Source organism: Embiotoca jacksoni, unplaced genomic scaffold (genome assembly GCF_022577435.1).
Source record: "Embiotoca jacksoni isolate LCO1_2020_lvr unplaced genomic scaffold, fEmbJac1.0.p SCAF_25, whole genome shotgun sequence".
Taxonomy (NCBI): domain Eukaryota; kingdom Metazoa; phylum Chordata; class Actinopteri; family Embiotocidae; genus Embiotoca; species Embiotoca jacksoni.
Genome location: NW_027185376.1, coordinates 3,661,670 through 3,683,864, shown reverse-complemented (window position 1 = coordinate 3,683,864; position 22,195 = coordinate 3,661,670). Strand labels below are relative to the sequence as shown.

Genomic DNA, 22,195 nt, shown 5'->3' with positions numbered 1-22,195 from the left:
CCTTCCTGGCGTTGATTCAACACAATGCTGGAAGCCTCCCTGACAGGTTCTGTACCATGTTGATATAAAAGCATCACATAGCGGCTGCGGATCTGTCAGTTGCACGTTCAAGGCTGCGACTCTCCCTTTTTAGCCACTTCCTAAAAGGCAGCCCACTTGGACTGAACTCGTTGACACGTCGGTGGAAGCATCTCGAGACTATGTGCGCTTTACCCTTGCTGGCAGCCGGAGCTGCACATGGTCAGCAACAACGCTCAGGCAGGCCGGCATTGGCTGAGTGGCATTGTGACCGATGCTCAAGTTGGTGTTAAGGCCCCTAAACGAATGCCAGGGAAATTCCCCCAAACCATTTTTACTACCACCAGCCGCTTGAAAGCACCGATGCAAGACAGGATGGCTCCATGGACTCGTGCTGTTTACGCCAAATTCAGACCCCACCATCTGCATGACGCGGCAGAAATCTGCAGGCCAAGACCCGGCGAGGATTTTCCAACATTCGACTGTCCAGTTTTGGCCTCAGATTTCAGTTGTCAGCTCTTCAAGCTTCAACGTGTTGTGTATTCAGAGATGCTCTTCACCGAAGCGCACGCAGTTACTTAAGCGACTGTCGCCGTCTCGTCTGTTTGAACCAGTCGAGCTATTCTCCTCGGACATTTTTGGGGGTTTCGCACCATTCTCTGTAACCTCTGGAGACGGTTGTTGTAAGAATCCCCGGCGCTCGGGCAGTTTCTGAGATGCTCGAACACCATCTGGCACCACTAATCAGTCCACGTCGAAGACACCGAGATCACGTTTCCTTCCCACTCCGATGTCTGGTCTGAACAACCACTTAACCTCTTAACCACATCGGCTTTTATGCTCTGTGTTGCTGCCAATCAATGACGAAGCAGATACGTAACTTAAAACAGGTGTACCAAATAAAGAAGCCACAGAGTGTCTTATTGTAAACAGAATATGTTTGGGTTTTGAACTGCTGCTTCATTTTATAGCCTAAACAATCGATAAACAGTCCACAAAAATAATTAACATATTGATCAATAGCGACAACCGACGTTAACCGCAGCCCTACTTTAGCTCACCACAGGTTGCCTGCGCTCGGCATCTGACCTCGCCGACCATAGGAGGTCTCTTACAACATGTCCTGATGAAACAGCAGCTACCGGGAGAAGCTCATTCACCACAGAGGTCAACTCAATCTAAATCATCGCACCTCCTATGACCAAACAAAACAAATGACTCCTGCTAATTGAGTTCCAGCCGAGTCGAGCGCCTCCGACGAGCAGAGACCATCAAGGATTACTACGGTTGCATCAGCCCTCAGGGCTTAATTAACTTGGGGGGGGGGGGGCAGAACTCTAAATCAAGTCTCTTCCTGTCACCAGGGGAGAGATCTCATGTTCTTCGATGGGAGTTTCATCACTTGCTTGATTTAATGTTGTGAACCCTGCTGTAGTCCTGTGGCACTTTCTCAAATGAGCTTGATGAGAGTAAATGGGGAGCCCATTACAGCAGCGTGCAGATGAATGATTCAGCTACAAATACATGGAGCAAACTCTGCCATGTTGGATGTTCATTTATCTCATGTCAACATGGGTTCCGTTGTTAAGCGGCTGGCGTCAACATAAATTCATCAGAAAAGTTACACGGAGGGTATCCATTCAAACAGCTGGAAAAATGAAATCACACAGACCTCATTTGCTGTTTCGAGAGATAACAAGATAAATTAAAGTGATTTTGGAACACAACTAAGAAAGCCATGTTAAAAATAACCCAGCGGTGGATATTTAAATGTTTAAAGCTGATTTCATACAATAACACCCCCCCTCCCCCCAAATTAACAGCACCGAGGAGGGCTGAGCTTAATCAAATTTAAGTTCAAAATGTGTGAACCGCAGTTTGTCACTTAGTTATACCTTGAGGAAAACACAACAACACCGGATTCCCTCCTGAATGAGCTATCTAAGGGCATCTCCACAGGCCGGACCTCAAGGGTTCAAACAGCAGTGGGAGAACGGATCTCGATAATGGCACAACACAAACTGATGTAAAGATGCTTACACGCAGGCGGTTGAGAGGGAGGGGACAAACTAATGAAGTATATAATATATTATAATACACAACTAATTCACAAACTACAGCCTAACATTACTATAAAGTTGAATCAATGCTTCACTGACACAGTTTTGAAGGTTAAATCTGAAAAGCTCCTCAAAGACGTAGTAATGTATTGGAAAAATTATATACTGCAGCCTATTAATCATATGTGGATTTTTTTTTTTTTTTAAATCTATTTAAAACCGCACGCAGTGTTCAAGATTTGTTTTTAGGAAATTGCAGGTTTCTAATTAAAACAGTTTTAAATCAAACAGTGTGAAAACCAGTGAAAAGTCGGGTGCAAGGACGACAAAAGTCGTTGCTACGCAAAACTAAGGAGTGACACTCACAGTTTTATTGTAGGGTAACCGCGAACGCCAAACTCTGAGGCCATTCCTGCAAAACAAGAAAATAAACGTCAGCATCTCAGTCGAGAAAATACACGATGGTAATTTTTTAAACACCGAAACCTAAAATCTCGAGAATCGTCTTTGTTTTTGGGAGATTTAAGTATCTTGTTGTCGTCTTCTGAAAAGATTCAAATACCTTCCTCATCTAGTCGGACTTAAAAAGTTAGGAATATCTGTCTGAAAAATTTAAGAAAATAACTGGAGAATATGGGTCACAGAAGGGTTAACAAGCAGAATCAGAGGCAGCAGGATTGTGTTTTTCACTTAATCAATTTTCTACTATAAAATTATTGTTATATGATGGAAATCATGGAGATGAGGTGAAGAAGGCAACTGTTACTACACCAATAATACATCACAGTAATGCCGCAATAATGAAAGTATACATAGCCAGCATCATCGCGCTTTGGATGAGGGTGAATCTTTGTCTCTGGCACAGGAAATAATCACCTGGAGACACACGAGCTCTGAGAGAAGACATGAAGCTCCTTCGTGATTTACTCACCAGAGTAAGCGGTGGCGTCCATCTTTCCCACCCGAACCGGCGACCCGGAGCTCTTCAGCTCGGCTCCCACGTCATACCATACCGGCTCGAGTTTTTTACAGTAACCGCACCACGGAGCATAGAACTGAAAGAGACAACAGGAGGAAAAGCATTGTTCAGATCGGGCCTGACCAACCAGCGGCCTGCGGACCGGAAACGGCCCTTTTGGATTCTGCTGTGGACCACGAGACGCAGCCTGCAAATCAGACTGAACCATAAACATATGATGATACAAGCACATGTAGGAGTGTTTATCTTGAGTCATAGGTGATCTATATAGGTAACCTTGGCGACGGGATAACGTGGAGACACTGTGACTGTGTTACAAATGGCATATTTGTGCACTGATGTTGGACAAAAGCCATTAGTATATTTACAATGGGTGTAAAAATAGAGGGCAAGAAAACACAATCACTTCCGAGTAAATATGATCAAGGACAGCAGACATGTTGGCAGGTGATGCATTCAAATGTTCCGGTTATTTACGGTTAAGTGCAGAACAGCAACGTGCGATTTGAGACAACACTACCCAGCACCTCTCAAGTACGTCTTCTAACAAATAAGAGTACTATATGTTAGTGTGCTAAAGGCAGTACGTCATCTGGAACACAGCCTCTGTGTGTGTGTGTGTGTGTGTGTGTGTGTGTGTGTGTGTGTGTGTGTGTGTGTGTGTGTGTGTGTGTGTGTGTGTTGGCGACAGCGTGTGCTGTGATTGTTAAGCCCCCTCCCCGTTGCATTCTGGGCCGGCGGGCCACAGAAAGACTCACTCTAGCTAAGCTAACAACAAGCTTCAAGATATCTCTCTCAAGTTCAACTCCTGAAAAGTGTTAAAAGATCAACTCGAACTAGAAAAGAGTTCCTTTCACTCTGTTTCAGAGTGGATTCGATGATCTCACATGTACAAAGCAAATCGAGTTGATTTGAACTCACAGGGAGTCTATTCCGAAGATGTGAATTTGCTGTGTAGACGTGAAGTCGAATTCCAGTGCGAAACAAAATTATTTCTTTACACATAATAAACTTGTTTACTGACTGCTGTCTGGAACTGATTATAATTAAACCATTACAGTGAAAGATGCGCGTGACTATTGAGACTGCAAGAAAGCTGCAGAACTGTCAGATGAAGAGCATTTCATATTCCACAAAGCAATTTAATTTAGTTATTATGAAAAAGACTAGTTAAAATGTTAATTAGTAGAAAGTTGCAAATTTACACTCATAAGTTGCCGCCAGTAATTCAAAATAAAAGCACAACTGAGTTAGTGTTGAGCAGAACTTGCTTATTCACTAAATGTACTCCTCTGATCGTGGATTTGTCATATTTACTTTATAGTAACTTATACAAAACTCTAACAAATGCATCTGTATATGAAATCACGACATCAACAGATTAAATCTCTATCGAATGTCAGAACTCGCTCTCGCAGCTCAAACTAGCAGCGAAAGCAACTTTGGGTTGCCGGAGCTGGATTTGCTTTTATGGGCAAAACTCCCGATATAAATCTCTCGGAGGCCCCCTGGCTTTGCCCGGCACGCATGACTTCTCATCTACTAATCACAAACACAGAGGACAGTCTGCGACCCCCCCCCCCCCCCCCTCCACCCTTTCCCCCTCCCCTCCCTCCCTCCTTTCCTCACTGCATCCCACCGCGACGGCTGCCGCTTCCGCAAGGGATGATCCAGACAGTGGAGGGCTGGATGTGAAGTAAACCGTCGCTCAATGGACCAGATTAGTTTGGGGGTGTTTGTGTATGTATGTATGTGTGTGTGTGTATACGTGTGTGTGTGTGTGTGTGTGTGTGTGTGTGTGTGTGTGTGTGTTATATCAGACTCACATCAACCAACCAGATGTCGTTCACTCTGGTGTCTTTAAATCTGTCACACACAAAAAAACAAAAAAAACAAAAAACACAGTTAAAACACAGTCCTAATAATGACCTGCACATTACAGCACACTGAATGAGTCACATTATAAAGTCCACCCAAAAAACAACAACAACAAAAAAAACAATACCACAGTGGGCAGAACAACAATTACTGCAGCAGCTACATGGAAGATAAAAGCATAAATTGTCATCGAGGATGCAGCCACTGATTATTTGCACTGTTTTTAAACCTACTGATTAAAATAAGGCGTGGCAAGTTTATTTGAATATTTCTGCAATTCAATGTACATCGGGACAAAATGTAAAAGCAAAATATCGATGGTAAGACGTTACATAGGAAAATAAAGAATAAGAAATACAGTAAAAGCTGCAGTACGGTGTGACAAATGACTGATTATCTTTTAATAAAATGGCCTGGCAAATAAAATAAATAGGAAAGATAGAATTGTCCGTGCACGTTGTCAGACACAGACATTTAAAAACTCAAATAATATTCAGTGTGTGACAAAGACAAAACATCATATTCTCATATTTGTGTGTCTGAAGCCCCCCCCCCCCCCCCCAAAAAAAAAAAAAAAAAAAAAAAAAAGGTCTAAAACAAGTGTTTGATGTACAAAAATGTTGCTTAAGTTGCAGTTACTACTGGACTGATCGTTGCAGGTCAAATAAAAGGTTAAGAAGTTTGTAAAAGCCTCCACAAATATAAAGAGAGACAACAAGGATTTCCATCAGACATGAGAGACATTAATCCACAGAGACTTTGCACCCACATCAGAAAGCAAGAGTGAAACAGGAAACCAGAGAGGAAAGCAGATTTCTGCTTCTGTTGTTCCGTGACCCCGCGTATCTTTGTAACCTTCAAACTCTGGGGAGCGTTTGGTCAAGTTAGAAAAACAGCCACGCTACCGGAAGTTAAGGGTAAATTGGGACAATTTTGCATCCTTTGCAGAGAAGTTGCAGCACATGATCCGTGTCTGCAGCTGCAGCAGCAGCAGCAGGAAGCTGAATCATGGAAGTAAGAGCATCACTTACGTGTCATCTAGATCCTCAACAAACGCGAGCACCGCTGAACTCAGGAAAGCAGCTATTACTGCAAAAGACAAACAAACAAACAAACAAACAAACAAAAAAAGAAGGGCACAGGAATCAGACAAGAGAGCAATGTTTATCTGAGCCGGAGCGTTTGCGAGCCTCCATTCTCCTCCAGCTATGCGAGCCTGAAGCCTCATGACTGAAGCATCCCCGGCTAAAGCTGTCGCCCCGGCTAACAGGGCTCCAGCTTCAGCGGCAGCGGGCTTTTAAAAAGCTCGTTTCAACGGACGCCGCGGTTAGCGCGTGTAGTCCCGGCGTCTACCGTGCAATAAATAAATTTTAAAAAAAAGTGAACGTACCGCCATAAATCAGGGAAGCTTTCACTTCTGCCATGGCTTCGAGGGGAAACGTTCAAGCAGGAAATACAGCTGCTAAAGCAGTCCCGTCTGCGCATGCGCGGGTTGACGCAGCCTCCCGAAAAGCTTTTAGACATCAACACTTTTTTTTTTTTTTTTTTTTAAAAACATCTGAGCTTTCAAAAGCGTTTTCTGTGCGCACCGTTAAATCTTGTTGACGTAATGGCCAAATTACCATACAGGTAAATGTACAGGTGAAGAACTGCGCAAGCGATTCATTTATTAAATCCAACCGTCTCAACAACAGAAAACAATTAAAACCGCCACATAGTTCAAATGTTTATGTAAATATTTATTTCCTTAGCGTTAAAATATGACGTTAAAAACGTCTTATTTTTCTGTGTTAATCACTAATAAACTGCTGAAACAGTAGCGGCACTTATTTTTTTTCATATTCTTTATTTATCTCTTTATTTAACATTACTCGTCATTATATATATTTATTTAATTTACCGTTTAACTATTGTGCATTTTTATGCACGTTTAAATTTCTACTTAACCGATGTCCACTTTTTATATAGGCTATTAACAATGGAGAAATGGATGACATGGTGATCATCTTTTGTGTTTCATGTGATCTAAATATACACAGCTGCGTATTTTAATGTTAAGTCAAATTTCTTTTTAAGATATAACAATATTTTTTTCCTGCTTTTTTTGTTTGAACATGACTCCAGAGTGAAACCACCGGGTATTCAGTGATGAACATGGCCCCAGGATTGAATGCCTATTTAAAAAAAAAATTTAGGTTTTTGTTTCCTTGAAGTTGTAAATATTCGACACAAACCTGGATTTAACCGTATTAAGTTAAAGTGATACTGATACTACCAATACCCACCACAAGATGTCCCTCTATGATAAGAGGCCACAGGCCAAGCCTTTTACTGACTATATCCTTTACTACACAGATTTAAGTAGTATTACAGCATAATCATCTATTACAAGTTAAGACCTGCTTCAAAATCCTTCTTCAGTAAAAACAATATCAATATTATGGTATATTTTCATATCATACAGTACTGATTGTCAGTGGTAGAAGAAGTATTCAGAGGCTTAAGTAAAAGTATCAATACAGTACATGTGCAAAACGTAGTTGAAGTATTAAAGTAGAAGTCCTGGTTTGGTCCCCCTTTGGACTGATATATTATTATACGTGACATCATCATTAACTTGAGAGGAAAGAAGAAAAAACTAAAATATCAGATCATTTGAACATTTATTGAAATGAAACCATGATAGAAGTTTAGAGGAAAAAAAAAAAATCTGTATTTGATGGAGCTGTTAACAACTCCAACTACACTGATATTTGTAAGATGATAGAAGGCAAACAGATTTAACCTTTAATGATGTGTTGTATTTTAAAAACGTATTATACTATTTATTGTGTTAAATCTTCTGTAAACTAAACCTGTCAGATCGTGTCAGTAGTGGAGTAGAAAGTACAATATTTCCCTCTGAAATGTTGTGGAGTAAAAGTATAAAGCAGTGTCAAATGGAAATACTCAAGTAAAGTAAAAGTACCTCCTCAAAATTGTAGTTAAGTACAGAACTTGTATGTACTTTATCACTATCCATGATCAAGTGTAATTCCATCAAGCACAAAAAAAAAAACATGAATATTTCTTTTATTGAAAACATATTTATTTGTTTGGAGTAATAATTTGTATCCAATACTGAAGCGCTTTAAAGTTATCAAACATGTTCATCATACACGTCATCTCCAAAGTTTATAATTAAGATTAACTTCATTTTGACATATTTACACCACAGAGGGAACATCTCACATACGACATGAGCACGTAAACATACCATACATAACAAGGCGTATAACGGTTAGTTTCACAGAGAGTGACTGAAGTTTACAAAATAAATAAAATCTGTTGTTTTCATATTATCTGTCACGTATTGTCACTCGTTTGACTCTTTAGCACCCTCTGCTGGCAAGACGGGTGTATTGATGTGTTTTAAAATTTCACTGAAACTGGAGTACCAGCATTCTTCCTACTCATTCCCCTCACTGCATTGAATCGGTTGAGTACCATTTCAACCCCATAACTCCATGGAGACTGTGAAGGGATTTTTATTTATTTTTGTTGTTGTTGTTGTTGTTGTTGTTGTTGTTGTTGTTGTTGTTGTAATAATTGCAATAAGCTTAAAAAAAATAGTTATGGGACAGGCAGACGTCTCATTAGATCTGATCAAAATCTGACTTTGTCACAAAAACATAAATCAGGAATTCCACTCTCTTCTTATGAAATCATAAAGTTGTTGTTTCAAAGAGAAACCTTTATGTTCAAAGAATATTCAACATTTCATTCTTGGAGAAAAGAACAACAACAACAACAAAAAAGCATGAAATCATTTTTGTACCCTGTGAAAGAGCTGTACTTTCTCACGGAGTGAGTAGTGATCATGACTGTGTTACTAAATAGACTCATGCGGAGGTTCTGCTGAAGGCTTATGTGCCAAGTTTGTGAGAGGTTGAATGCTTTTGTGTTGAGAAGGGCAGGAACCTGGACTCAAGCTGTTAGCCTACATTGTAAGGTCGTGAAGGCTCCATGCGGGGACAAAAACAATGACAGTTAACCCTGCACAAATATACATTTACAGCCTTTCAGATGCATTCAAAACCTATGTGAGGAGGGGCCCATAAAACATACAAAAGACGTGAATTTTAATCAACTGTTTGTCTTCTTTTTTTTTTTCACAACTTTTCACTATAGAAAGTTTTAGCACAGCAAGCTCGTTTGTCTTCTTTCGATAAAGAGAGGACTTGTTCCACCGTCGCGGGGCCGAGCCGCGGACTCCTACATTCACTGAGGGCTGCAGTCAGCTGTCTGCCTGAACCCACTCATGTCAGCGTACACAACGGGTCAGAAATGACCTCAATGGACCCGCTAAACAAAGCCTCTTTTGCCCCATTTCATCACTCGTCAGACGGTAACAACAAGCTGTGAGTCTCAGTCTCTTCCCTAATGAATCAAATTATTTGTTCATGTAACATAAAATGAGCGACATCACGAGCTACAGTTACATTCTAATTGAGACAAAACATCATAAAAAAAAAATAATTCTCACAAACATCCAGAATAGGCAGCATCAGGTTGTCGCTTTGGAAAGAGAGCGTTGCAACATCATGGTAATAACACTTGATATTGATTTCATATTCTATTTCATATTCTTTCATTTGACTGCAGCCCAAGAAACAAGTGAAACAGAAGCACGAGGAGTCTGTTAGCATTAAAAGCTTCATAATTCTTTCTCAATGCACCATCAACAGTTTGTCACAGAGGAGGATTTCTGTTCTTTTCTCATCAATTCCTCATGTTTGTACGTCTCTGTCAAAACTCGTGTAGTTTACTTTCACTTGGTTCTCAGGGTACGATCATGCCAAAGAACCTGCTGCGTGTCACAGCAACAAAATAGGAATTTTCCAATGAGTTTTAAGCTGGTACACAAAAACAACTAGATGAATGCTGGTGGAAATTGCACTTCAAAAAAATACACAAAGTTTCATGACAGATGTCTGTTTTTCCCCCTCAGGAATCAAACAGCAGAGTGGTGACACTTGGGGGGGGAGGGGAGGGGGTAACACTTCACTGAGGCATTTACGTAAGGTGCATCGCAACCCGGGTCGACGTCCGTACGAAAATAACAACAAAAAAGAAGATAAAACAAGTCATTAAAAATTCAACAAGGATGCACTGAACGGTCCAAATTTCAGCTGATGTGCCGTCCCCACCGGTCGCAGTCACGCTCCAAAACCACAGATATAGTAGATTTCCTTTCTTTTAAAGGCCGAGCAGCAGGTTTAAAAACGTTGTTGAACACTGAGGCCGCGACAGGTTGGGTTACATCACCCGAGAGCCTTTTACAAGCCGTCTTAACACAGAAAAACAGTAAGGCTCCTCGTGAGGCACTCCGGTGACGTCGCAGAAAGTGGATGCGTGTTTTGCTGCGCGCTGTACACCCAGGCCCGACTCAAGAGGTTTTTAAACAACTCAGCAGCTCTGTGCAGCGTTGCATAGTCCGACACCCATATTCCTCGATGATGGCGCATTCATGGACAGGCATCTGTTTGAGACGTCCTCACTCCAGGATGTCGGTTTCGAACGGGACCAGATGGTAGTAGGACAGGTTGGTGACATACGCTTCCGTTTCCTCGTCACACGCGTCTGCTTCCATCGGCAAAAACTCCGTCCCATCCTCATACCTGGCAAGAAAATGAAAAGACTGAGGAGACTACGGGATGGTTGCGCGTGACACAAACTCGGAAACGGTTTGACGTTTTGAAGAGGTCGAAGGCCCGTGTTTACGGTCGACATCAACACACACAGAGACGAGGTCAGAGCACCGAAGTGGCAAAACATTTTAGTCATATGTGAGTGATGTGGAATCGTGTTGATGTGTGAAGTACGTGTGTGAGGAATATGTTCCTCTTTTGCTTCCTACGCACACCCAGGGAAGGAAGAGGTGCACAGACACACTTCCTGTGCAGTACTGAAGGAGGAGGGGGGAGGGGAGGGGGAAAGGGGGGGGGGGGGTCCCGAGGTGGGTTTTACAATCAAGGACTTCTTCACTCATCAAAGCAATTACTGTACACTCAAAGGCAAAACGTGGAAACGGGACATTTTTGTGGGGAAAACAAGAAGCATTGAGTTTGCTGCCAGCTGGTTGCAAAATCAACTCAGAAGTAGTTAAACCTTGTGAAATAAACTCAAAATGAGCCATCGATTTAGATTTTTACAATATTTCTTACCGAGTAGCTTATGTGAAGGTCAAATGTAACAAAGACTGAAACGAGGAAAGAGACATGAATATTAGCAATGCTCACGTATGTTCCACAGAGTCGGTGGATGAAGGTCTCTCCTTTTCTTCAGGCAGACTGTGATCAAATACGATGGTCTCCGTGTTGGCCAGACAGAACCCATTGGACCGCATGATTTCTGCGAGGTATTAAGAGTGCAGCGTTACATCAACCTGCCGAGTTATCGTGACATTGGCGACGTCAGCATGCGGGTTCGTCTTTACCCGATATCTTGATGGGACTCTGAAAGCAGGGCTGGATTCTGTGGACTTTGTCATTCCTCAACACCTGGTCCAGCGGTGACCGCTCGAAGAAAGTCAACATCACCTCTGACCTGGAATACTGGGGAGGGAAGTTTTTTTTTTTTTTTACAGGGCAGTAAGTTTCGCAACATCGACTTCTGAGTTACAGGAAAGAGGTTTTTACAAGTCGTCCAACACGGCATGCTCAGTAAATACTCCAGTAAGATGAGGTTTTAGTTGAATTGCTGACCTTGCACGGCATGTTGATCGCATTCTTCAGTAGTCTTTCGACTTCATTCAACTTCTCCTCGATGTCGCTTGCCTCTTTGATTTTTACCAGCCCTGCAACAAATAAAAGGACTCAGTACTCGGTAGGGTGGGTTTTGGGTGATGCGAGTTTAGCTGCTTATTTGGTTCACATGTAAAATGAAATGAACACAACATCTCTGAAATGGATGCTGTGTTTGCGAAGCTTTTGTTAGATTCAACTCCAATATTTCAAAATGAATGCCAATGATTTCCATTAAAAACTGCACAGAAATCGAATTCAATTTAAAACCTCAATTAACTACAACCTGAATATCTCTGTGAATATTAGCAGAAAATCAGCACTAAACGAGTCCAAAGAAACTTTCCCACAATTAAAATACCACCTATAACATTTTCTGTGCCTGGACAATAAATAAAGGGCTGCGGCTTTGACCTTTACCGCCATCAAAGGGTGTATCCGCGCGTAGGTCAAAGCCAGACAGGTTTGAATTTGTCCTGAGGCTTGAAAAAGGTTGCCACAAATGCAACAAAGGAGGCGATAGTCCTTTTTTTTTTTTTATAGGAGTAACCTTTTTAGTAACAATGGCCCCTGATATTTACCCTAACGTAGGAGGAGGAGAAAAAATAGACCACATATCATTGTCTTTAGAGCAGGAACACGGTGCGCAGGAGAAACTGACGCTCTGAAATTGCCATTTTCACGGCTGCCATTTGCATAACAGCAGTAATAACAGAGCAGAGTAATAACAGTGGTCATCGAGGCTGCAGAACAATGTCTTGTGATAACACGGTAATCCCGCATAAAGCCAGGAGTGTAATTTAGGAGGTGGCGGTAGCGTGAAATCAGCACATTTAGCGATACGAGGCTGCCGCCCGCGTGAGCGAGCGGTCGGCAAAAAGAAAGCATTATTTACAGCCGTGCTGACAAAGGGATGTGGCGAGGTGAATAATGATGAAGACTGCAGCCACACAGTGACGAGGCTCCGTCTGACGTCTAAGTGCTACAGACAAAACCTGGTCACACAGCGGTTTCTGTTACATGGAAGTACTGAGTAAGAGAGCCTGAAGCGGCAAGATGCACACCCACAGTCTCATCCATTTATAATAACCCCCTCCCCCCCGCCGATGACATCATACCCTGAGGGAGAGGGGTGGGGGGGTGGGGGAGTGATCAGGCTTTTAAATCATCGAAATGAGACTCTCTTCCAGTCTGAGGCTCGTATTGTTTCCGGATCATCTCCCCTTTGCTTAACTTACAGTTAGTTTGTCCCTTTAAGGGTTTATGGTATTCTCTGTCAATGTGATGAACCGTTCATGTTTAAGACTAATCCTGATTTATTGGGATTTATTTGTGAACAGCTACATTTAAACTTTTAGGCCGTTCAGGACAATTGCCAGTAGAGATATTTCTGTATCGAAGCTTTTAAAATTCTAGTGTCAATAGTAAATATCGTAAACATGGTGAGTCAACCTAGTATCACAGCAAAGCCTGCAATACATACACTTATCCACTACAGGGAAGCCAATCAATGACATTCCATTGCCTTACTAAACGCATCAGTGTCCCTCAGTCAAAGAAAACTATGAGGTAACCCACATGGGTTAGGAAAACAAACCTTGGACTTTGTCGCCTCCCAGACGTCAAACCCGTCCTCCTCTGTGAAAAACCCTAACTAACGCCACCGGACGTCCCTGATGGGGACTTTAGCGGCCTTTGAACCTTGTCACGTGACCTCCGCCGCGTGATCTTCCTCTAGTTTGGAATGCGTGCTTCTCAAGCCTTAACCACACCGGGCGTGTCAATAACACGCTTCCCTTTGGTGGACAGGCGTGTGAATTACACGCTTTGCCGTGACACTGGGCTAGATGAGTGTGTTACAGTGCGGTCCACCATAGCTATTGAACGGCAGGAGGCCCTCTGGGATGTCTAGGTGTCATTAGAAGAAGGCAGTTGTACAAACAGTAAGTTCTAAATTGTTCAGACTGTTTTCACGGAGCTGTAGCACTACATTTTGGTGTGCTAGTTTGAAGACGTGTCCTACTATAATTAGAGACTCTAAATTCAACACATACGTGCTGCCATCAGATGACTGTACAGGATGTTCATCATACGAGAGGAGAGGCTTCATAATAGCATGCTTTTGTGGACGACCTGATTTGAATGCTTATTCTGCTCTCCTCATAATGCAAACCCAAACCTGAATAAAAGTAGTTGGGTGATGTTGAAATGGGTTTTTACTTGCAACACCTTCACTGGTTAGTTTTGGAAATGGCGCAAACACATCAATATTGACACCCAAAACTGCAGAGCTGCTCTGGATTCCCCAGGGAGACTCCCCCCTACAGCAACTCTCCTCCCACCGAGGCACATGAGAAATCACCAAAATAAGGAGCAAGCAATGGGGACGGGGGGAGGGGGGGGAGCACTCTGGTCTCAGGAGAATATCAGAAGCACTTGCACATACATACACTGAGCGTGTCAGTCTTTCAGAAACATATTTCAGTGTCTGTTTAACCCCGGATTTTCTATGTTTGTTACAACTACAGGGTTGTCCTCAGGAATATATCTTCATAAAAACTACCGCGAGCCCTGAGGGTGTTTCCTTCAACGTCTTGTTTAAAGAGTCTACTTCCTGCAGGGACTTCCTGGCCACACTGGTCCTCGTGTCAGAAATAATTATGTCTTATCTCAATCAGTGTAGTTGGCTTCAATGCCAATTATCTGTCAGCAAAACAATTTTTCTGACAGTCTCAGTTTTCTAAGAGGAACATGTGACTGTTTTTATCTACACACATTTAAAAGATATGTAACAATACCAGAAATACCTGTAACCAGGTAGACACCGTATCACATTAGTCTGTGACGTGCGTGCCATGTTGACGAGACACTTCATCAACTATATTAGCTGAAATAAAACAGCAGAGGCAGATGTGTATGACAGGAAGTCGCCGGCATCCACATCTTACTCAAACACATTATCTAAAACAGTCATCAGATGTTGTAAACGCCACATTTCGCAGCTATCTTTCTGCAGGGATCTGATGAGCTCACATCAGCAGCAGAGCACTCAATCATTCCACCGCTAACTCGTTGCGGTTTTGGTCAACATGTTGTTTCTGGATGCTTCGGTCAACAAGCATTAAGAGGGAAAAGAAAATCATCTTTGCTTCCTAGCTGCGATGTGATATGCACATTATCCCAGTGAGGCAGTTGTACCAGTGTTGTCTGGTGGTATAAAACATTAATATTCATTATCCACCAGATGTTTACTTTGACAATTTTTTACTTTTGAGTTTTCAGATCATACTTCTATGCCGTTATTTACTTAAATCCATAAACCAGGATCTAATCTTGCATTGTAACTGTTCACATCTGTTTTCACTAAGCTGTTGTTAAATTAAAGCTCAACAGAGCCACACTGCTGCTGCACGTTTCCTATAATTCAACAGAAGGCTTTTAACCTCTTGGTGAATTTGGTTTCCAGTTAGGATCAAGTTATGCTCGATGGAGATGAGGGAGATGATACGGTTTTGATGTGGGGTTGATGACGCACATTTTCAGATAGTCTCTCCTGGAGGGCTATCATCGTGTTGTATTCTGTTGTTCGCATGAAAAGGGACAGAAACAGCTGTGTAATTCATGCAAAAAAACAGAACAAGAGCGAGATCAAACCTTGGCTCCTTTCTCACCTGCACAAAACACGGGGCTGACCGTGGAGAGAAGTGGCTGTGAAGGTCAAACTGTTTTTGGACTACAAAAATCTCTCATCTCCCTAAATTAGTACAATTACTTCCCCAAGTGTGAAAACCACAACATGCCAGTCGTACGTGTCAGTTTCAGTATAAACGAATATGCTAATTCGTGAGCTTTAAAAATGACAGTAGGGTAGACATTTTAGCTGTGGACAAAGGAGGGCTAGCTGCTATGCTAAGCTAACTGGATGCTCGCTTCAATTTTAATGAGTGGCGTCAATCTTCTCCTTTAACGCTCCATGACAAATTGAGAACAGCAAACAGATGCATGCAAAACAAGTGTCCCGTTAAAACTGTGTGGTTAGATGAAGTTAAAGGACACACATCCATCAGATTAAATTATCTTCACAGGCTGTCATATAAAAGTGGGATGTTGTACAATCCACAGCTTGTCAATTCATCCAGTTTATTCCCTTATTTTACTATAGAGTGAACTGTATTTACTGTCTGTCTCTCAAATTGTGAGTAAGAATGATATGCAAATTATAATCAAGTGATGTTAACCACCGGTTTGTTAACTGCTGTTTTGAAGCCTCAAGTCTGGCATTTTGTCCGCCGCCATCTTGGGGTTTTTTGGAGCCAGAAGTGATCATATTCAAATGAAAGGATGGAGCTGGGGAGGAAGGAGGGCTGGATCTGTGCCTGCCCACTTATACCGGCAACCTAAGTGCACCCCAGGGCTGTCAATCAAACCAGTCATAGCCCCAACGCATAGCTCTCTTTAAAGCCTGATATCTAATTAATTATAATTATTATAATTATTATCCTTTTTAGATGGATCACCACAACACTGATCAGAAGGAGTGGATTTAACAAATGGCACCATAACGACTTGTGGGAAAAATGTACTGACTTTTTATTTCATGAGAGAAGTTAATGCTTTTTGAATGGGAGTCTATTGGAACCAGAAGTTTCTTGAATACATCCTCTGGTGGCCATCAGTGGTAATGCACCTTGAGGTGCTTCTGCATTGGCTTTACTCTTATGACTTGCAGACCACATCCATTTATGTACAAGGATTATGACCACAAATATAATCTTTCACATTTTGTAGATGCAAAAACTGCGGGTGATTCCTAAGAATCTAAAATCTGAATTTACTGCTCACTTTTCATACTACGTCCACTACTGCACCAGTAAACTGCTGAGTATTTCTGATGAAGGGAGTGTGAGCAGGAGTGATTTCGGACATAGTCTGTGTCCACATTCCTCGATGATATCCAGCTCACATGGAATGTGAGCAATCGCTTCCTGCCCGTGTTCACTCTGGGGTCACATGTAAGGTAAGTGCTATGAGGCCTGAACAGAGGCAGCAGGACTAAATATGGGAAGTCCACTCCTCTCCCAGTCACTCTGTCTTTCTCTCTGTCTCTCCTTCTCCTCATGACATCAGTCTGTAAAGCTCTGCACGCTTTCCCTGTTGCCTGGGTGCAGCTCAGAAACAGGGAAAACATGACCAAGTAGACTGAGAAAGGCCACAGCTTTGTTTTTTTTTCTCAGCTCTTTTTCGATCTGAGCAGCAATTAGAAGGGATCTAAATGAAATATTGACCACAGGTATGAATTAAAGAAAAGGTCATTAGGTGGATGTTCGTTAATCCCGTGCTTCACTATCAATGAAATAATCAAACCAACTCAAGTAACACCGATGTCGGCTTCAGCACCGACACCACAGCTCCATTTATCGTTTAGCTGTAATCAAGATATGAAGAGCGACAGACAGAATAAAGAAGTGAAAAAGCGAGTCATGAGATCTAAAATGGCTCTTCCCAAAATGCACTGCACGGTGCACGGTGCTGGCAGAGGCAACGCAGCGAGCTGTCAACAACTCTGTCAGCTATTTCAGGGCCCGGGCAGGAAGCAAAGATTTCCAGTCGCCACTAAAGGGATGTTTCCAAAACATTTGTATAGGCTCAGCGGGGACGGACAAAAGGGAAGTGCCAAGGCGACTGTGGGGGTGATCATAAACACAGAGTGAGCTAAAGAGCGCTGCCAGATCTGTGGCAGGGTGCCACAGTGTGGGATCCAAACCTAGGTTAAAAGCTAGAGATGGCAAAACACTGCACTCTATAAAACTCTGCCTAAAACTTTGCAGTTCATTTTATCTGATGTCACGAGAACTAGAGCTCACTTTTGTCAGATATTAAAGCCTTTCAATGAGTCATTTAAGTTATTTTTCCATGGATAGTAAATAAAAATGTTATGGTATTTGCTTAAAATAATATTATTTTTTTTAGGGGAAAAATAATCAGACATCTTAACATGCTATTTAATAAAAGATTGAAGAGAAAAAAAAATCTGGTGTTTAACCTCCATGATAAGTTTTCTGATTGTCTAATGGGTGCTAATGTAGCATAAGAAGCAGGAGAAGTTTTATAGCACATTAAAATCAACAAATTTGGAGACACCGATTTGAAATGGACATGGTTAGTATGTCAGAGAGCGTAAAGCAGAACAATATCCGACTGATAACAAACTTAAATCTCTACATTTTAGCCTGACAGAGGCGCAGTAGCAACATCTGACATGACAGCTTAGATTCATCCTCGTCCTCCCTGTGTCGTTCTCAGCCTCCTACCGAGGACGTGCATAATGTAAAGAAGTGCATCTGCCATTGCCTTTGAGTGGGGTGATGACCTCAGTGTCAGGCAACCAACAGCCCAGTGACACCCACTCCTCCAGTTACTAAACAAATTTGATGCATCAGATGTAAAAAGCAGATTTCCATGTGGAAGTCTGGTTTGGCAGTTGAGGTATTTCCCAACGGGGGCACTCCGACTCTGAGGCCCCAAAGACATGAGAGCTGACCTCACACATGGTGGAATTTGATTTTTTATATACTAAATATTGACAAGAATTAGAAACATGCTGTCAGCACATTGCCTGCAGGCTAATGTGACATGCTAAAGGGCATCATGTTAATTTTTAACCCGTCCAAACAAACACCTAAATGTAGAGCAGTTCAGATGACCTCTGAGCCTTTACAGATTATTTTGACAATGTTTTTTCTTTTATTTAGTTTTCTTAAACACCATATCTTACATAGGCTTAATACTATTCTAGCCCTATTATGGTGTGATCTTTTCCGAAGCTGATGCCCCAAATTTGATGTTTTTTTGTTTTTTTTTACCTCACAGCTGTTCTGGTAACGGCATCTGACTGTAATCCACAAAAATGCACAAAAGCACAAAACAGCAGCTGTTATGTGCAGCTGAACGTAAACAGGAACAACAATTTTCAGGGGATTTTCTTGTGCAGGCAGAAGCAATGTTTTCCTCTGCAGAATCTGGTGCTGGATAAATATTTCAGATGTAGGAGAAAAATACAAAACCTAAACTTTCAAAGGAATCCAAAAAGAGATTAAAAACTGATCTAATAGCTGGTGCATTTATGTTGCAGCAAAGTGGGGAACGATTTTAGTGGTGAGCAGGAACTTTTTTTGGTAGATAAGGCACTTTTAATCTACAAATATTTTGAAAATTAACTTTACCCTTTAATTGAGCAAAAAATGCCAAATATTCGTATGTTTTATCTTCTTAAATGTAAGTATCTGCTTCTTTTCTCTGTTTTGATCACCGTAAAGTAAATATTTTTGCTAATTTTAATAGAATAAAAAGAGCAATTTTAAGTTTGATTACACCCCCCCCCCCCTCTCCCCTCCGTTCCCATTTACAGTAGATGCGCCCCTGGACAGAATTTATCCCTAAATGTAGCTTTATCAACAGTTGCGATAATATTGATACTGTGCTACTGCTTCGTCATTACTTCCTGTCATATAACTGTCATATAACTGTCGTATTTCGTCACGTGCCATCAGACCGACCTTCAATCAGCGGACACTTGGAGAGGTCTCTTCTGTCTTCGGGAAAGGACTCCACCAGTCTTTTGAACAGCCGCCCCAAGTCGGAATAACTCCGGTGCAAGTATAAAATGTTCCTGTCGGACCACTCAGTCCTGATCTCGAAAAACTCCTCTTCCTCCCCGCGTTGGCTGATGATGAGCCTCCGGATCCCGTTGACCCAGCAGTCCCGCACGAACATGTTGACCAGCGACGTCCCTTCAAACACAGCCGATGCCATTTAACTCAAGACGTCAGCCCAGCATGCTGGGGCGGGCTGGCGGGCAGCAGACGAGGAGGCTGCGGGGGTGTTGGGGGGTCCACGGAAATATTAAAATGAAGAAAAAAAAAAAAACCCGAGCAAACGGAACTGGGAAAGACAACTTTCGTTAACTTTTCGGTCAGCCCACTCCGAGCGGCAGAGTCCTGCAGCAGCTGCGCGTAAAAGCAGGAGGAGGAACTGGTTTTTTTTTTTTTTTTTTTTTTGCTCAACCCATCACAGGCGTAATCTCAAACGTGGCATGACTTGAGAAAAAAAAACATCTAGAGTGAAAGATAACGCCCCTGCAAAAAAAATTGTTTGACAGTATCGATCCAAAAACAAGTTTATTTTCGCGTCATTCATTGGCGAAATGTGATAGAAAAGATGTTCCCCAAAAAGAAAGTCCAAAAACAACTCAAATTTAGGTCTGCAGTATGAGCTACATCTCCCTCCCCTCTAGGTCATTTCTAAATCCAGAGCATTTAACCTCACACTGTCTGGATCAGCAGTTGCTTTTTTTTTTCTCTCTCTCTCTCTCTCTCTCTCTCTCTCAGCACAGTTTCCTCCCCTCTCCTTCCTCCCTCCTTTCCTTCCTCCCTCCTTGACAACAGGGTGTTATTAGGCGAGGAATGCAAAGAGCTGCAAAAGACAAAACTGCCCATCTCCTAATTTATAATCAGGACAAACAGCTTCTCTTTCTCTCTCTCTCTCTCTCTTTCTTTTTCTTCTATTTTGCCAAACTGACCCTGCATGTAAGATCCACTGTTGCATCTTTTTCCTGAAAATCAGCACAGTTAATCTTAAAATGAGATGTTTGGAAATGACCGCAGGGAAGAATTCTGATGAAATTTCAACTTCTGAATAGATTTAAAGCCTAGTTTTGTAGTTATTGGGCATCTCTGTGTGGTCATTTTGTGGCTCCATTTTGTATCCCTGTGGTCATTTTGCATGTGTTTGCGGTCATTTTGTGTCTTTTTGTGACCGTTTTGCATCTTTATGTGGTCATTTGATGAAATTTCCAACAAGAAATGTTCATGCAGACGCTGGTCCAAGGGGCTCTGGGGCCAAAGCTGATGGACCCATTCAGTAATCCATGCATTGATCCATCAATAACAAGCCAACTATCACCTTCTGGCTCTGGTAAGGAGGGCAACAGAGGTGAGGAATCAGGTTTGCAGGGAATGCAGATACAGGATCCTCCATTTCGGACCTCACATAACTCCTGTCTTCACAAAATACCAACAGTTTCATATTCAGCCGCAGCAAAAAATATGTAGTGCTGCCTAATATTTGTCTCCTGACAGTGACCAAAAAAGGAGCAGATTTTTCCGTGCATTGCTCCACTGAACAGCTCGCTAATGTTTGGAGAGGCAGAGACCATTGAAAGAGCTTTACAGGAAGCCATGGTCAGGTCGAGAAATGACGATTCAGCTGTAATTAACCGCTGCACAGTGGGAAAAAACATGGTCTGCGACTGGTTCTGGTAAAAGCAATTCATAAGAATACAACACAGGAAAAGGCATGTTAATTGAAAAAACGAGCTGCAAGCTGCTCCTTAACTGTACGGGCACACAGAAAACTGAAAAGCTGTTCAGATCAGGGAAAGAAATTCAAATCTAACGAGCACATTCGATTTAATGAGACAGAGCAGGTGGTCGGTGCAAAAGTCTGTCTTCTTTTTTTAACTCACGATTGCCCCTTTGTGAGGGACTTAGTCTCATTATAGAAAATACGAGCCGTCCAAAGGAAGAAATTTAGCCGGGCGAGAAAATATAAAGTTTCAATTTGCAACATTTGAGCTGCCCAAAGAGGTCCACTTAACATTAGAACAGTTTTAGCTTTCATAGTTCCTTGTTGGCGGCGGGCAACCTCATTAGATGACGCTGCTGCAGTACAAAAAAGGAAGGAAATATGTTAAAGATGTAGTGATTACAACCACAGATAAAGTTTCACTCTGCATTTCCCATAAAATGTTATTTCCCAGTCATATTGTTTTTACTCACATCAGAAGTTGTCTTGAACTGTAAAATACTCAAAAAATTATTTCTATAATATATTACAATGGAACTACATTTTGAAAATACGCACCGTTTCGGAAAATGAGAAACAGATTTACCATAAGTGATCATGGCACGGCTCTAATAGCTTCAAGATGTAATTTAAATACTGAATGTTTCTTATAGTGGTGGCGAAATATTGCTTTAAATGAAAAATGTCTGAAGTTTCAAGTTTCCCAACACACTTTCACTGTTACACTCCGGTTTCTTTTTGTGGTACTTGAATCTCTATTGTAATTTAACAACAGGTACCTACCTGTTAATTAAATTAAATTTGGAAAACGTTCCACGAAAAAAAAATCATTTCAAGCATCGTACAAGGAATTTTCAAATTAAACGACTGCTTGCCTCAGTGGTTGTCTACATCAAGAGCCTGGACACGTTACAGCTCCTTCACGTAGCGCTATCCACACACTGCCAACCATCAAGCTGTATCATTACACTGCAGAAATTATACAGTGGGACGAAAATGACTGGGATGACCTATGACAACAAAGTCAGCTCAGACTTGCACTGGCTGCTCAACCGTTGTGTTGTCGTCGAGGTGCGAGATGCAGTTTTATATTAAATCTTCAGCATTAGCAT

The 22,195-nt window shown here is 41.9% G+C and overlaps 2 protein-coding genes across 2 annotated transcripts in view; both read right to left on the bottom strand.

Annotated features, from left to right (window-relative positions):
• Positions 1–6,409, bottom strand: part of LOC138204418 (protein disulfide-isomerase TMX3-like) — a 34,685-nt gene extending 28,276 nt beyond the window's left edge. Inside the window, exons 1-5 of the mRNA XM_069159676.1 lie at positions 6,326–6,409; positions 5,967–6,024; positions 4,884–4,923; positions 3,010–3,133; positions 2,445–2,490 (exon numbers count right to left, since the gene is read on the bottom strand). Of these exons, the coding sequence (XP_069015777.1) occupies positions 2,445–2,490; positions 3,010–3,133; positions 4,884–4,923; positions 5,967–6,024; positions 6,326–6,359 (302 nt within the window). The 5' untranslated portion in view covers positions 6,360–6,409. The remainder of the gene's footprint in view (positions 1–2,444; positions 2,491–3,009; positions 3,134–4,883; positions 4,924–5,966; positions 6,025–6,325) is intronic.
• Positions 6,410–8,001: 1,592 nt separating this feature from the next.
• pxdc1b (PX domain containing 1b) lies at positions 8,002–20,018 on the bottom strand. The gene is made up of 5 exons (XM_069159675.1): positions 19,277–20,018; positions 11,682–11,773; positions 11,414–11,531; positions 11,217–11,328; positions 8,002–10,595 (listed from the first exon to the last, which is right to left on the bottom strand). The coding sequence occupies exons 1-5, from the start codon at positions 19,530–19,532 to the stop codon at positions 10,472–10,474; spliced, it is 702 nt and encodes a 233-aa protein (XP_069015776.1). The 5' UTR covers positions 19,533–20,018; the 3' UTR covers positions 8,002–10,471.
• Between the last annotated feature and the right edge of the window lie 2,177 nt (positions 20,019–22,195).

Bases quoted from the DNA above. Each gene is read 5' to 3' on its own strand.
- pxdc1b (XM_069159675.1), bottom strand. From the start codon at position 19,532: ATGGCATCGGCTGTGTTTGAAGGGACGTCGCTGGTCAACATGTTCGTG. The intron at 11,774-19,276 runs GTCGGTCTGATG...TATTTGTTGCAG, and splicing joins CAAGTGTCCGCTGATTGAAG to GGCTGGTAAAAATCAAAGAG. The intron at 11,329-11,413 runs GTAAAGACGAAC...AATACCTCGCAG, and splicing joins GAGTCCCATCAAGATATCGG to AAATCATGCGGTCCAATGGG.